The 17,530-nt window shown below is 36.3% G+C and overlaps 1 protein-coding gene across 1 annotated transcript in view; it reads left to right on the top strand.

Moving 5' to 3' along the window:
* AP3B1 (adaptor related protein complex 3 subunit beta 1) overlaps positions 1-17,530 on the top strand; it is a 275,016-nt gene that overhangs the window by 141,049 nt on the left and 116,437 nt on the right. The window contains exon 16 of the mRNA XM_007471959.1: positions 5,685-5,861. Coding sequence (XP_007472021.1) covers positions 5,685-5,861 — 177 coding nt within the window. The remainder of the gene's footprint in view (positions 1-5,684; positions 5,862-17,530) is intronic.

Genomic DNA, 17,530 nt, shown 5'->3' with positions numbered 1-17,530 from the left:
AAAGAGACGTTAAGTGAATACCAACAAGAATTTTAAATTAATTAAAGGCTTTTAACAGGATAAAATGGAACATTATAAAATGAAAAAAAAGGCCCAATTTACAAAGAAATTAAGAAACATAAACCTATGTGCACAAAAAATATGGCAACCAAATAAATATGTAAATGAAAAATCTATTGGAAATGCAAGGAGAAATAGATAAAATACAGTTTTGGTGGGTGACTTTAATATGCTTGTCTCGAATTAGATATACCTTATAGGTTTTTAAGTAAGATGTAGATGTAAGGACATAGAGAAATTAAATAACAGAGTCAATACTTGATATAGTAAATATAGCTAAAATCTTATATCTCTTGAACAGATAATACCCACTTTTATGGATGTATCCATAGAACATTTACAAAAAATCATTTACTTAGGCATAAAGTAAACTTAAATCTTTTATATTTTTTAACCTTAAGCAATAACATAAGAATTAAATATTTTGAAATGATACCAGAGCAGTTGTGAAGCAAGAAATACACTTTTAAATTAAAGTTTAAATTAAAAAGTACAGGCTTTCCAAAAAGCACAGAAAAAGAAAATACTTTATTTCAAAATGTGTGGGGCATGGCTAAAGCTGTAACTGTCACCATTTTTAAAGAGACCAAAAATAAAAGAATTTGATATTTGTCCTGAGACATTTGAAAAATAACAGTGAAAGAAAGCATAGAAACCTAAGAGGGATCAGAGATGATTGTGTAAAATGGAATACCAAATAAAGACAGTTGAAATTGATAAATACATCTTAAGTGTGGTCCTTTGGAAAGATAATAAAGTAGAAAATCCCTCCTGATTCTGATAAGGTGGAGAGAAGGTAAAAGTAGACAAATTGGGACTGTGATATAGAAGAGATTAAAATAATTATAAGAAAGACTATATGCAATTCTATAGCAAAAAACCCTGAACTTTTGGAGAATGAAAAGGTGATGAGTTTTTACCGTTAACATACCTCAGGAAGCTGAAGTGCTTGAAGTGGGACAAGGAAGAAAGAAGCAAGATGGTTTGTGATGCACAACCCTACAAATGGCCAGGGATTGGCGGCACAAGTTACTCCAGAAGAATGTGGTGAGGGGTGTAGCCAACAATAGCTTCAAATCAGAAGTGAATCCCCAGAATCTCTGCTCCAGTCAAGAGACCTATTCACAGAACAATGGCCATGTGGAAAAGAAAGTGGGCTTTATTAATCTGACCAAGCACTTGAGGACCTTTAAATGTGGGCACGTGGTTCTAACATTAAGCCTGACAGCCTTAAATGAGACCTCTTTCTTACTGAATCTCTGCCTATTTGACCTAAATCCTAGACGTTAGAAAGAGCCAATCTGACCAGTGTCAGAGGACAAGAGGACACTATTGAGCATGTTTTCCCTCAGTACCTAAGCCACTTTATCAGGACGAAATCCTGGGCTCATGTACCCTCTGAGAGGAGGAGGAACCGAGGTGACAGCTAGACCTCTTCCCACCGTGACCACCTTACTTATCCATAAAACCAGAGGTAAAAGGAAGTGGGAAAATGCCCTATGTGCATAAGTGTGGGAATAGGCAAGAAGATGGCCTAGATCTGCCCTGAAAAAAAAGGCTCACTCTGGGGAAGCTGCAGGAGGCCTTAAGGGAGCCGTTGCACAGTGTGGCAAAAGAATAGGTGCAAAGGAATAAACTTTCATTTGATTAATGAGTAAGTGAAAGTCATTGATGTGAAATTGTTTGTCTCCATGATATATGTGATCAGTCAGGAACCAGAACCAGTCTTCTTGCCTTGCTGGCCAGTATTCTTCCTAGAATATAGCGCACTCATTGTCTCTGCCCAGTGCACATGGCGAACTCTGGATCTAGACTTGGAGTTCCAGTCCTAGCTGCATCACGGACAAACTGTGAGATGTTGGGCAAGTTTCTTATTTCGTTTGTGCCCCAGTTTCCTCATATATCAAGTGGGGATAATGGTAGAGTCTACTTCATAGGGCTTTTGTGATAACTGACTGAGAAAACAGGTAAGGTACTTAAAAACAATGCCAGTAAAACATGGTGGGAGCTCATTAGATGTTAGCTATGTAATTTTTTTAAAAAAGAGAACACAGATTTTATTGTATTCAAGACTTTGATTCCATTTGTTATGTAAGTGGCATAGTTGAAAATCTGAAAACTAAAATTTAAATTAATTCTGTATTTAAAATTCATTTATATTGAATAATTTATGTTGATAGAGCAGTCAACTGTCCTGATTGTGAATATTTTATCCTTTGGAGTATCCTTCATTTGTAGTAAATACTGCTTTGGGAGCAAAGTTCTTCCAGAATAAAATGCACACTACCTGAGGTTTGTTCTAAGAGGATTTCACATTGTCTTTAATGGGATAGGTGAGGGTTTCACATTATAAAAGAAGCGTTGAAAGATGTTATTTGGTAGAGACTCTACTGAGCGATACTGAAGTAGTGCCTTAGCCTTATGTTCTCTGTGCCCAGGTACCTCATGAGCGCCTGCCGTTTCACAAGTTAACTACACTTGCCCTGCCATCCCCACTTAATCCACGCTCAGGTTTTCATGCATATTGAGTCCACATGCAGAATATTGGGTCTGATGTGCTGTTTGCATGCTGTTTGTTTAGATGTCTACTGATTTTGCCTTTGACGAATTTAAATAAATAAAATCCATGTTTTTGCAGGATTTACTTTACACTGTTGCATTGTGCAGTGAGCTGGTATTGTAACACAATAGCTTTTAAATTGAACTGCTTACAGAGTGATCTGTAAAATCTTTCTAGATGTCTTCCTATAACTGTTGTGGTCAGCTAGGAAACATCATTTGTTTTTGCAGGCAAGTTAATGGGTTAAAATGGCAGTGGAAACTGCCTTCTGGTAGAAGGTTTAAAAAGTGCACTTAACCACTTGTTCAGGGCATTTAGAATAAAGAATCAGGCAAAGTCATTTACAATCCAGTTTGTCTTCAAAAATATTGAAAACAAAGGTTCATAATGAAAGTATTATATGCATACATGTGTGTTATTCGTTTGCCCTTAGTTCCGTGTTCCTATTTGTTCTGTTTGAAAAGACCGTGAAGGACAAATAGTGACTAATTTTCTTACTTGCTCTTTTTTCAGTTGCTTCAAATCTTTGAAAATAGTGGCCACGGGTTCATAGTATCAGTGGTGTACAAATAAGAGTCTTATAACTTAATTGGGAGAGAAAGGCAGGGCTGAAATTTGAAAATCTTATTCTGATTCCAGCCAAATGCACAAAAACATTGGGTTTGTCAGTTTTCTAAGCTTTTTAATGTCATCATGGAAAGATTGGTATTAGTATATTTATAGTGATATTATTTCCTGTTGTGAAGAAGTTTTCTTTGGTTTTTGTGTGTGTGTGTGTGTGTGTGTGTGTGTGTTGGTTGTGTTGGTCTTAGTTGCAGCAGGCGGGCTCCTTAGTTGCGGCTCGCGGGCTTCTTAGTTGTGGCAGGCAGGCTCCTTAGTTGCCGTTTTCTGTTTTTAAAATAGAAATTTTATTACTTAGTTCTAGACTCTCTGAATATGATCCTGGCCCCGCCCGCCCCCCCCCCCCAGAGATTTTCATTGTGAGCTTTAGAACTTACTGATTTTTAATTTTTTAAAGAGTTATATTTTAAATGTATGCACTATGAATGTTTAGAGTATTTAAATATTATTATTTTAATCTTGATATATTAATGAATAGGAATATAAACAATCTCTTAGACCTTTTTGGGGTTGTCTTTTTAATTGCAAAGAAGTAAATAAATAAATAAGTGTATAACCAGAGGAAAATTACTTAAAATGGGGTAATAGATGTGATTGTCATAGAATTCTAATTTTTATACTGGTAATTTATAATAAAATATTTAAGAAAAATAAATCTAGCATAACTGAAATCTGAAGTTGCCCATATATTCTTATTTAGACATACCTTTCATTATAGCAGGCAACTTGAATTGCTTCGTACTGGAAAATTTAATGTACCACTCAATTATTGTTCTTTAGCCCAATTTAAAATAATAGATTGGGAGTAAAGTCTTAATGCAGTGTAACCTTTGGAACATTAGAAATAGCCTCTTTCTTTCCAGAAATCAGTATACAGTAAGGATATCAGTTTTATCATACTACGTGAATAGTTCTGTAATAGCATTTAGTATTTCACTCAATACTTATAGTTAGTACTTACACTTATTATGTAAGCATACTGATTGCTTCTCTCTTACTAAACTTATTCTAATATTAATTTAAAGATGATACTGTTATCACATTATTTGAAAATGTATACTTTAAAGTTTTCTGATGACCTCATTCTCCTTCTGGTGAAAGACTTACTGGTGTCTTAATAATTTTATGTTATTTCTTGAAATGGGTGTTTTGAAGGAATTCAAGGTGGTGTATATTGTGATAAAATTCTAGCTGTGCAAAGGTCCTCATTCTCACTTTCTTCCTTAACAGTCGTACTGTGTACAGCTGTGAAACTATAATGAAAACATTAGGACTTTATTTGAGGCTTTAGAAAAGGACTTCATAAAGAGTCTTATCTCTTCTTGTGATGCTACCTCTTAATGATAGCCATTGGCTTTTTCATTTATTATTAAAAGCAAATTTTCTGTACTAGGTGAAAATGTTCACAGAAACTAATTTACATACCCCTTCAAATTCCTTTTGAAGGATATTGAAAGGGGGAGGATACAAATAAACAAATAGTAATCAAACTAATTTGCATGCTCTAAATAAAATGTTGGTCTTAATGGTGCTGGTGGAAGGTTTCCAATTTGTAACAAAGCATTTATTTTTAAGAAACAAATTATATGGAAATGTAGTTTATTGAAAATAAATATAATGCCAAAATGCAGTATTGGACAGATTTATCTTATTCCCATTTCTATTGTTGATGACCAAATAATAGACCAGCATTCATGATTTTATAAGCAGGCCTTGACGATTTTGTCAGTTTTATTTATTTCCAGTGCTGCAGATATAGATACATAGAGGACAATAACAGTTTTGATTTGGAATCATAGTCTTTAATGGGTCTATTCCTTTTTCTGTATTGTCCATGGATTCTCAAAACGTGGTTTGCAGACCACCTGTCTCTGGAATCATCTGTAATGCTTCATGAAGCATGGATTCCTGGACCCCATCACAGAACTACTGTCTTAGAACTGTTACCAAAACCCTACAGTTTTAGTCATAACCCTAGATGATTTTTATAGGCATCGAGGTTTGTGAACCAATGCCCTAGAGCAGAGGTCGGCGGAATTTTTCTGTAAATTGCTAGATAAGTAAATATTTTCAGCCTTACGGTCTTTGTTGCAACTACTCTTCTGCTATTATAGCACAGAAGCAGCAACAATGATAAATAAATGGGCATGGCCAGACAGATTTAGCCCAAGAATTGGTGGATCACTGTTAGAATCAAGATTCTAGACTAGTGGTTTTTCCTTTATGAATCTTTTCTTAACCATTATCTCTGAAATCAGTTTTAATCAGAATTTCTGGTAACTGAAGAAAATTCATAAATACAGGAGGACTTCCTGGATATATGTTAAATGAATTAATAGATGATAAAACCTTTATAATATTTAAAGCCTTTTCTATGTTAATATTAAGGAGAGTATGATTATATTATTTGTAATATTTGTATATAATCTGCTTCTAATATTAGGTTCCTGTGGCTAGAGCAAGTATTCTTTGGCTAATTGGAGAAAACTGTGAACGAGTTCCTAAAATTGCCCCTGATGTTTTGAGGAAGACGGCTAAAAGCTTCACTGGTGAAGATGATCTGGTAAAACTGCAGATTTTAAATCTTGGAGCAAAACTGTATTTAACCAACTCCAAACAGGTAAGAGACTAATCCTTAGTCTACCTATGTGAAATCTACCTTCCTCTTTGCTCTGATACATTAGTCTGTCCGTTCAACAATTACCAGGTGCCTATTTCTTTTAAGATTTTACTTTAGATGGTAGTGGTATAAAGAGATGAAATTCTGGTCTAGTAGAGGAGAAAAACATAAAAAAATGAAATAATATGTGGTAAGTGCTATAATAGAAGTATTGTGACACAGTGGAACTCCAGAGGAGAAAGTTATTGAAAGTCTGAAATAGAAGGAGAGAGGTCAAAGTTTCATAAAGGATAAGACTCTTGACTAACGGCTTGTAAGGAGTAGTTTACCACACAGAATAAGGAAAGAGGAGAGCAGGGGGTCAGAGTCATGAAACAGCTTGGTGCTTTCAGGAAACTTAAAGCTGAGTTTGGAAAGGTAGGCAAGGGCAAGACTTGGAGCGGCAAGTGCTATGGACTTTTCCCCATGTGAAGGGAAAGCCGTTCAATACTTTTTAGTTATTCTCATTTTTTACAACAGCGTTATAGTCAGATTTGGGAAATGTTGAGATAAGGTCAAGTGAGTTCGGCACTGGTGGGCTGTGTGCCTCTCCAGGGGGGTGTGTTGTGTGACTAAGGAATGGCTTTAACCATCACAGCCGTCCTCCACGTGTGGCCCAATGACCACGTGCAGCAGGAGCTCTCGGGGTGCTGGTTAATAATGTAGCCTCTGGGTCTTGCCTCTGACCTAGAGGGAAACCGAAGTCTACACTTTGCTAAGCCCCACCTGGTGGTTCTGGTGTGCCCCCGCCCCCCCGCAACATTTGAGACCCACTGACAAAGGAGTGCAGTTTGGGGAAGTGCTGACTAGCAAGGGCCCTTCCAGCTGGGAGAATATGTTGAGCTTGTACAGACATGGCCTGTGCTGTTCGCAGCAGTGCCCAGCCCAGCCAAAGTGGGAGCTGCGGCCTCTCTCCCACCCACCTGCAGGGTGTGTACACTTTGGGGGAAGAAGCAGGCATTAAGAAACCAGAGTTTAAAAAAAAAAAAAAGTGGTGTAATTGACGAGATTTGCTGTTTAGAATATTCATTTTTTAAATCAGTTGACTTTGAGGAACTGTTGGTAAGAGGAATAGCCTCTCTGTATAAAATACATAGAATCACCACTATATATTGGGGCTGGCCAAAAAGTTCATTTGGGTTTTTCCGTAAGATGTCGCAGAAAAACCTGAACAAACTTTTTGGCCAACCCAATATAAAATAGGGTCTTTCTCATTCTTCTTCCTTTGTCTGAATAGCTCTTCTCTAGAGGTGGAGGGCTTAATCTCGTCAGTGAGACTGGAAAAGGATTCTTGCTCATTTACAGCTAGGACACTTAGTAGGCTTTATGCTCTGTGTCCTGTCTCTGTTTCTCCTTAATTTTTCTGACTGGGACTTACTTAGCTTCTGTGATTTCCCCCCTTCTATTTCCCTCTCTCTGTCTCCGTTCTTGTCCCCCTCCTTCTCTAAAACTCTCTACCTGGGTATCTCTTTGATAGCCTTCACACACGCACGCATCCCATCTACTGCAGTCTAATGTCTTTGTCATTCTCTCCCTCTTCCATCAGTGTTTGTGTTTCCTTTTTTGTATCTGCTGTGTATCTCTCTGCATGTGTCTCCCTCTCATTCTGCCTTCTCTCCCTACCCATAGATCACATTCTTTCTTTAGTAACCTGGTATTGGCCATTCACAATTCTCAGGTTGACTCCTCAAATTCATACATTCATTCATATACTTTGGGATTGTCTTCATCCCTAATTGTGACGTGAGTTGTATTATTATAGCTTTTGCTGATGGGTGTACCAAACTTGTGAGCAAATAATTGCAAATATTTTGAGCATATTTCTATGATTTAGATTTTTTATTTTACTTTCCGAAGTCTCTTTTATTTTTTCATTTTTTTTTTTTTACATCTTTATTGGAGTATAATTGCTTTACAATGGTGTCCTAGTTTCTGCTTTATAACAAAGTGAATCAGTTATACATGTATATATGTTCCCATATCTCTTCCCTCTTGCGTCTCCCTCCCTCCCACCCTCCCTATTCCACCCCTCTAGGTGGTCACAAAGCACCGAGCTGATCTCCCTGTGCTATGCGGCTGCTTCCCACTAGCTATCTATTTTAGGTTTGTTAGTGTACATATGTCCATGCCACTCTTTCACTTTGTCACAGCTTACCCCTCCCACTCCGCATATCCTCAAGTCCATTCTCTAGTAGGTCTGTGTCTTTATTCCTGTCTTACCCCTAGGTTCTTCATGACATTTTTTTTTTCTTAAATTCCATATACATGTGTTAGCATATGGTATTTGTCTTTCTCTTTCTGACTTACTTCACTCTGTATGACAGACTCTAGGTCCATCCACCTCATTACAAATAGCTCAATTTCGATTCCTTTTATGACTGAGTAATATTCCATTGTATATATGTGCCACTTCTTCTTTATCCATTCATCCGATGATGGACACTTAGATTGTTTCCATCTCCTGGCTATTGTAAATAGAGCTGCAATGAACATTTTGGTACATGACTCTTTTTGAATTATGGTTTTCTCAGGGTATATGCCTGTAGTGGGATTGCTAGGTCATATGGTAGTTCTATTTGTAGTCTTTTAAGAAAACTCCATACTGTTCTCCATAGTGGCTGTACCAATTCACATTCCCACCAGCAGTGCAAGAGTGTTCCGTTTTCTCCACACCCTCTCCAGCATTTATTGTTTCTAGATTTTTTGATGATGGCCATTCTGACTGGTGTGAGATGATATCTCATTGTAGTTTTGATTTGCATTTCTCTAATGATTAATGATGTTGAGCATTCTTTCATGTGTTTGTTGGCAGTCTGTATATCTTCTTTGGAGAAATGTCTATTTAGGTCTTCTGCCCATTTTTGGATTGGGTTGTTTATTTTTTTGTTATTGAGCTTGCGTGAGCTGCTTGTAAATTTGGAGATTAATCCTTTGTCAGTTGCTTCGTTTGCAAATTTTTTCCCCCATTCTGGGGGTTGTCTTTTGGTCTTGCTTATGGTTTCCTTTGCTGTGCAAAAGCTTTTCAGTTTCATTAGGTCCCATTTGTTTATTTTTGTTTTTACTTCCACTTCTCTAGGAGGTCGGTCAAAAAGGATCTTGCTGTGATTTATGTCATAGAGTGTTCTGCTTATGTTTTCCTCTAAGAGTTTGATAGTTTCTGGCCTTACATTTAGGTCTTTAATCCATTTTGAGCTTATTTTTGTGTATGGTGTTAGGGAGTGATCTAATCTCATACTTTTACATGTACCTGTCCAGTTTTCCCAGCACCACTTCTTGAAGAGGCTGTCCTTTCTCCACTGTACATTCCTGCCTCCTTTATCAAAAATAAGGTGACCATATGTGTGTGGGTTTATCTCTGGGCTTTCTGTCCTGTTCCATTGATCTATATTTCTGTTTTTGTGCCAGTACCATACTGTCTTGATTACTGTAGCTTTGTAGTATAGTCTGAAGTCAGGGAGCCTGATTCCTCCAGCTGTTTTTCATTCTCAAGATTGCTTTGGCTATTCGGGGTCTTTTGTGTTTCCATACATATTGTGAGATTTTTTGTTCTAGTTCTGTGAAAAATGCCAGTGGTAGTCTGATAGGGATTGCATTGGATCTGTAGATTGCTTTGGGTAGTAGAGTCATTTTCACAATGTTGATTCTTCTAATCCAAGAACATGATATATCTCTCCATCTCTTTGTATCATCTTTAATTTCTTTCATCAGTGTCTTATAATTTTCTGCATACTGGTCTTTTGTCTCCTTAGGTAGGTTTATTCCTATGTACTTTATTCTTTTTGTTGCAATGGTAAATGGGAGTGTTTTCTTGATTTCACTTTCAGATTTTTCATCATTAGTATATAGGAATGCCAGAGATTTCTGTGCATTAATTTTGTATCCTGCTACTTTACCAAATTCATTGATTAGCTCTAGTAGTTTTCTGGTAGCATCTTTAGGATTCTCTATGTATAGTATCATGTCATCTGCAAACAGTGACAGCTTTACTTCTTCTTTTCCGATTTGGATTCCTTTTATTTCCTTTTCTTCTCTGATTGCTGTGGCTAAAACTTCCAAAACTATGTTGAATAAGAGTGGTGAGAGTGGGCAACCTTGTCTTGTTCCTGACCTTAGTGGAAATGCTTTCAGTTTTTCGCCATTGAGGATGATGTTGGCTGTGGGCTTGTCATATACGGCCTTTATTATATTGAGGAAAGTTCCCTCTACACCTACTTTCTGCAGGGTTTTTATCATAAATGGGTGTTGAATTTTGTCGAAAGCTTTCTCTGCATCTATTGAGATGATCATATGGTTTTTATTCTTCAGTTTTTTAATATGGTGTATCACATTGATTGATTTGCATATATTGAAGAATCCTTGCATACCTGGGATAAAGTCCACTTGACCATGGTTTGGTGTATGATCCTTTTAATGTGCTGTTGGATTCTGTTTGCTAGTATTTTGTTGAGTTTTGCAGCTATGGTCATCAGTGATATTGGCCTGTAATTTTCTTTCTTTGTGACATTCTTGTCTGATTTTGGTATCAGGGTGATGGTGGCCTCGTAGAATGAGTTTGGGAGTGTTCCTCCCTCTGCTATATTTTGGAAGAGTTTGAGAAGGATAAGTGTTAGCTCTTCTCTAAATGTTTGATAGAATTTGCCTGTGAAGCCATCTGGTCCTGGGCTTTTGTTTGTTGGAAGATTTTTGTGTGTGTGTGTGGTACGCCCACTTCTCACTGTTGTGGCCTCTCCCGTTGCGGAGCACAGGCTCCGGATGTGCAGGCTCAGCGGCCTTGACTCATGGCCCAGCCGCTCCGCGGCATGTGGGATTCTACCGGACCGGGGCACGAATCCGTGTCCCCTGCATCGGCAGGCGGACTCTCAACCACTGCGCCACCAGGGAAGCCCTGTTGGAAGATTTTTAATCACAGTTTCAATGTCAGTGTTTGTGATCGGTTTGTTCATGTTTTCCATTTCTTCCTGATTCAGTCTTGGCAGGTTGTGCATTTCTAAGAATTTGTCCATTTCTTCCAGGTTGTCCATTTTATTGGCATAGAGTTGCTTGTAGTAATCTCTCATGATTTTTTGTATTTCTGCAGTGTCAGTTGTTACTTCTCCTTTTTCATTTCTAATTCTATTGATTTGAGTCTTCTCCCTGTTTTTTTTTTCTTGATGAGTCTGGCTAATGGTTTATCAATTTTGTTTATCTTCTCAAAGAACCAGCTTTTAGTTTTATTGATCTTTGCTATTGTTTCCTTCATTTCTTTTTCATTTATTTCTGTCCTGACCTTTATGATTTCTTTCCTTCTGCTAACTTTGGGGTTTTTTTGTTCTTCTTTAATTGCATTAGGTGCAAGGTTAGGTTGTTTATTCAAGATGTTTCTTTTTTCTTAGGGTAGGAAGTATTGCTGTAAACATCCCTCTTAGAACTGCTTTTGCTGCATCCCATAGGTTTTGGATGGTCGTGTCTCCATTGTCATTTGTTTCTAGGTATTTTTTGATTTCCTCTTTGATTTCTTCAGTGATCACTTCGTTATTAAGTAATGTATTGTTCAGCCTCCATGTGTTTGTAGTTTTTACATTTCTTTTCCTGTAATTGATATCTAGTCTCATAGCCTTGTGGTTGGAAAGATACTTGATACAATTTTAATTTTCTTAAATTTACCAAGGCTTGATTTGTGACCCAGGATATGATCTATCCTGGAGAATGGTTCCATGAGCACTTGAGAAAAATGTGTATTCTGTTGTTTTTGGATGGAGTGTCCTATAAATATCAATTAAGTCCATCCTGTTTAATGTATCATTTAAAGCTTGTGTTTCCTTATTTATTTTCATTTTGGATGATCTGTCCATTGGTGAAAGTGGGGTGTTGAAGTCCCCTACTATGAATGTGTTACTGTCGATTTCCCCTTTTATGGCTGCTAGTTTTTGCCTTATGTATTGAGGTGCTCCTATGTTGGGTGCATAAATATTTACAATTGTTATATCTTCTTCTTGGATCGATCCCTTAATCATTATGTAGTGTCCTTCTTTGTCTCTTCTGATAGTCCTTATTTTAAAGTCTATTTTGTCTGATATGAGAATTGCTACTCCAGCTTTCTTTTGGTTTCCATTTGCATGGAATATCTTTTTCCATCCCCTTACTTTCAGTCTGTATGTGTCTCTAGGTCTGAAGTGGGTCTCTTGTAGACAGCATATATATGGGTCTTGTTTTTGTATCCATTCAGCCAATCTGTGTCTTTTGGTGGGAGCATTTAGTCCATTTACATTTAAGGTAATTATCGATATGTATGTTCCTATTCCCATTTTCTAAATTGTTTTGGGTTCGTTATTATAGGACTTTTCCTTCTCTTGTGTTTTTGTCTAGAGAAGTTCCTTTAGCATTTGTTGTAAAGCTGGTTTGGTGGTGCTGAACTCTCTCAGCTTTTGCTTGTCTGTAAAGGTTTTAATTTCTCCATCAAATCTGAATGAGATCCTTGCTGGGTAGAGTAATCTTGGTTGCAGGTTTTTCTCCTTCATCACTTTCAGTATGTCCTGCCACTCCCTTCTGGCTTGCAGAGTTTCTGCTGAAAGATCAGCTGTTAACCTTATGGGGATTCCCTTGTGTGTTATTTGTTGTTTTTCCCTTGCTGCTTTTAATATGTTTTCTTTGTATTTAATTTTTGACAGTTTGATTAATATGTGTCTTGGCGTGTTTCTCCTTGGATTTATCCTGTATGGGACTCTCTGTGCTTCCTGGACTTGATTAACTATTTCCTTTCCCATATTAGGGAAGTTTTCAACTATAATCTCTTCAAATATTTTCTCAGTCCCTTTCTTTTTCTCTTCTTCTTCTGGGACTCCTATAATTCGAATGTTGGTGCGTTTAATGTTGTCCCAGAGGTCTCTGAGACTGTCCTCAGTTCTTTTCATTCTTTTTTCTTTAGTCTGCTCTGTAGTAGTTATTTCTACTATTTTATCTTCCAGGTCACTTATGCATTCTTATGACTTAGATTTTATCTTTACATTTTAAGTCAGTTTCTGAAAGGAATCAGTTAATCATTTCCAAGTGCCATGTAGATTAATTCATGCAATGAGTTATTTTTTAAAAACTGAGTAAAAGAGAGGAAACCTATGTTTGCTGTTGAGTTGCTTGTTTATTGAGAAAAACACTGTTTTAGCCTGACACTCACTGTTCTTACTGAATTCATGTAGTACTATGAACGTCAACATAACACCTAGAATATTATTATTGTTATGACTCTATCATAACAATGGTTTGGCTACTTTAAGTGAGCTTATAGATTATCATAAAAGAAAAGTAATACAAATTAGTATGTTAATCAAGACTGAAATAGATATGTCTTACAAAACTAAATGAAGGTTCTTTCCTTGGCTGTCTTCTTTGTAGCTGTAAATAACCAATAATGGAATGTAGTACTGTGTGTTCAGAAACTGTACAGTGTATTCCATATCTTTTTATTAAGTGAATCTGAAGATAACAGATTGCACTCAGCTAGTTTTTTTTTCTTGAATTCAGTTTTGGAACTCAGCTTCTGAAGTGTTGTATTGTGTATTTTAGAATGATACTTCAGGATAACCACATAGACTTGACCACCAGCTGGTGAAAATATAGTTATGTTTAGAAAAAACAACTCAGTGTTTTTAAATGATTAAATATAAAAATAGATGAACAAAGGTATCCTGTAGAGTTGTGTTCTGTTCTCCAGTTTCTCATTTCTCAAGAAAAGGAGTTTGAGAGGACTCATAAATGAAAATTAACATCAAAGGATGATTTTTTTATGTACCATCAGCTTGACTGGGTTTTTAAGTTGTATGATTCATAATCCATTGGTTGTGAGATGAGAGTAAAATGATTGCTTTCACCTAAATGTAAAAAAAATTATTTTCTGTATGTGTGTATTTTAACCATCTTTAACACTGAACTAGGAAGACCAGGCCACAGAGTTCAGGGACTGGTTTGCCATGAAGTCCCAACATTTATTTGTAGGTCTGTTTTCCCTGTGGCCTAGATCTCTCAGTGAGCATTTTCAGACTTTTTATTGAAATATTTAGTTTAAGGGGATGGCTACATTGATTTTTGTAAGATTTGGCACATTGTATTCATTTGTATACCTAAGGAATAATTGAATAATAAGCTTCTTTAATATCACAAATGTTTTTACCTGGTGTAAAGAAGAATTTGAAACTTAGTTAACAGTTTGCTGTTGGTATGGTTGAGCAAACTCCTACTGGACAACTATAAACTTGGGAAAAAATACAAAAAGTAAATAACTGTCTAAAGTCTCAAAAGTGTAAATAAAAATGGGAAGATTCTTAAGGGAAACGGACACTTGAAAGAAGAGAGTGGCACAGAGTGAATTTCCCCACTTTTATGGCTCTTATCCTGAGTTCAGGTTACAGTTGGCACTGTACACAGGAGCTGAAACCCCAGAAGGAAACCCAGAGTTCTTCTGACCTGAGGAAGTAGAGGACAGAGTTTAAGAAAACTACTGGGAATTCCCTGGTGGTCCAGTGGTTAGGGCTCCGCTCTTTCACTCCTGAGGGCCTGGTTTCAATCCCTGGTTGGCGAACTAAGATCCCACAAGCCGCTTGGTGAGGCCAGAAAAAAAAAAAAGAAAACTACTACCAAAGATATTGAAAAGTTAAGGAAGAATTCTAGAAAGCAGAGAGCCAGTGTGGGGAGCCTCAAAATCTGTGAATACTTTTGCTCAGGTCTCTGGCTGACACCTGAACCACACATATGCATGGTGGATTCAGCACAGCACAGTTAATAATAAAGGAACTGAACTGGAATTTGAACAGCACTGAAACAGACAAAGTTTGTGCTTTGAACCCAACCTGGAGTATAGCAACATCCAGGGTCTCTACAATATAACATTCATAATTTCCAAGATAAATCCAAAATTACTCAATATAAGAACTAGAACAGGGAATTATTGTTTAACAGGTATAGAATTTCAATTTGTGAAGATAAAAGATTTTCTGGAGATTAATGGTGGTAATGGTTGTATAACACTGAACTACACACTTAAAAATGGTTGCAGTGGTAAATTTTATGTTTATTTTTACCACAATAATGAAGAAGACCAGGAAAATGTGATCAGCTTAAAAACAAACAAACAAACAAAAACAAAAACCAGAAACCAACTTCTAGGTGACCCAGATGTGGAAATTTGCAGGCAGAATTTGAAGCAGCTTTTGTAAATGTTTGATGACATAGAGGAAAATGTATTCACAATAGATGAAAAGATAACTCTCAGCAGAGAAGTAAAAACTATAAAAAATAATAAAATGGAAGTTGTAGAACTGAAAAATACAGTACCCAAAAAATCATCATTTTGTCTATCTTTAGCATTACATATTCTTTGATATTTTAATTTTTTTCAGTATGGAGATATAAAGCTGTTCATATAGTTTTTTAAAAACTCTGTTGCCTTATGATTAAGACTCTGTAGATGAACTTCTTCTGTAAGCTTCTTTAATTTTCTGACTTTGAGCTCTTTCAGATGGAAGTTTAGAAAGCAGTTTAACTGTATGTGATGCCTGCCATAGAACTATTTAATGTCAATTACTGGGAGGCAGGTGATGATTCAGAGTACAGGCTCTAATATTAGACTGTCTGACTTCAAATCATGTTTTGCCACTTACTTACTATTTTAGACAGATTATACAATACAACCTACCTAATCTAATTTCTAATCTGTAAAGTCAGTTATTTATAATGCAACATATATGTTCCTAAAAATCATTGTGCTTTACAGAAACGCACAATAACAACCACAGGGATTATTGCAAAACTGAAACCAGAGGCACAACACTCAAAAAATTCATTGGTGACACATAAAAAGAAAAAAAAAAAGAACAATAAAAACAAGAGAATAGTTTTACACATGTTAAATGGTTAAGAAATGCATAAATACTACAATGAATCTAGCTTTTTACTTTTAGAAAGACCTGACTTGTGGAAACGGCTGTTTTAAAGGTTGTACTTATGAGTTATGTCATGGAAGGAGGGTTAATTTGAATATGGATGGAAAGTTGTACTGCCAAATATGGCTTAATGTAGCCCATAATACACGTGGTGATCTGAGATAGATGTTTGAGGTGGATATGTTTCTTTATTCCTGCACAGCCCAGTTCAGCTGGGTGCATCTTTCTGCCTTTACCTGTTTTTTCTTACTGATGTAATCATGCCAAAGCAAACACAAACTTTACATTGTGCCCAAATTGGCCCTGCTTTGTCAACTGAATTAGAACAAATCCTGCTTTTTCATAAACCTAGTTTACACTGTTAACCAACTGCTAGATTTTTCTTAGAGAATATGATTATTTACAGTCAGAGAACTAGTCTAGTTATTGAGAATCTCTATGCTCATTTTTAAAAAGCACTCCATTTGCGTTTATCAACCTGAGAAAAGGATGCTGAAATTCCGCTTTTGTTGTTTATGAGGAAAAAAGTTGTTTGATATGAATATCAAGAGTAAAAGCACTGGTAGAATACTCTCACAAGTAGAGTAATTTCACTGTTATATGGGGGGAAAAGTTGAACAACATTGAAACCAGTTGAAGTTGCTAAAACTCTTCAGCTCTTAAGACATGGTATAAAAATTTAGCATGACTTCCTTGAAATAGTCTACTGAGGTCTGAGACAGAAAGCTATGATTTGATTAAACTGATTAATAGCAATTAAAAATTAATGAGTAAAAGGTACATCTGTTTCTAAACTTTCTCTAATAGTGTATCATCTTTTAAATGTAGTGATAAGTAATATAAGTTAATGTTTTACTTAGCTTATTTTTTTATTTTTATTATTATTATTTTTTTTGGCGGTACGCGGGCCTCTCACTGTTGTGGCCTCTCCCATTGTGGAGCACAGGCTCCAGACGCGCAGGCTCAACGGCCATGGCTCACAAGCCCAGCCACTCCGCGGCATGTGGGATCTTCCCAGACCGGGATACGAACCCGTGTCCCCTACATCGGCAGGCGGACTCTCAACCACTGCACCACCAGGGAAGCCCCTATGTTTTTTATTTTTAAATATAAAATATTGCAAACCTATAGAATAGTACAAAATAGCATAAATACATATACAAGCATACCTCACTTTATAGTGCTTTACAAATACTGTGTTTTTTACAGATTGAAGGTTTGCAGCTACCTTGTGTCGAGCAAGTCTGTTGGCACCAGTTTTCCAACAGCATTTGCTCTCTTCCTGTTTCTCTGTCACATTTTGGTAATTCTTGCAATATTTTCAAACTTCTTCTTTATTACTATATTCTGATCTGTGATCAGTGGTCTTTGATTCTACTACTAAGATTCACCGAAGGCTCAGATGATAGCATTTTTTAGCAATAAAGGATTCTTTTTGTTGTTGTTTTGTTTTTTTTATTTTTTTATATTAGTGAATTTTTAAAAATTGGAGTATAGTTGATTTACAGTGTTGTGTTAGTCTCTGATGTACAGCAAAGTGATTCAGATATTTATATATACATATATATTCATTTTCAGATTATTTTCCATTATAGGTTATTACAAGATATTGAATATAGTTCTGTATATTATATACAATAGACCTTGTTGTTTATCTGTTTTATATATAGTAGTTTGTATCTACTAATCCCAATATCCTAATTTATCCCCCCCACTCCC

Source organism: Lipotes vexillifer, unplaced genomic scaffold, assembly GCF_000442215.2.
Source record: "Lipotes vexillifer unplaced genomic scaffold, Lipotes_vexillifer_v1.1 scaffold83, whole genome shotgun sequence".
In the NCBI taxonomy this organism is placed as follows: Eukaryota; Metazoa; Chordata; class Mammalia; order Artiodactyla; family Lipotidae; genus Lipotes; species Lipotes vexillifer.
Note: the sequence above shows the minus strand (reverse complement) of the source record. Positions and strands in the feature narration are given on the sequence as shown.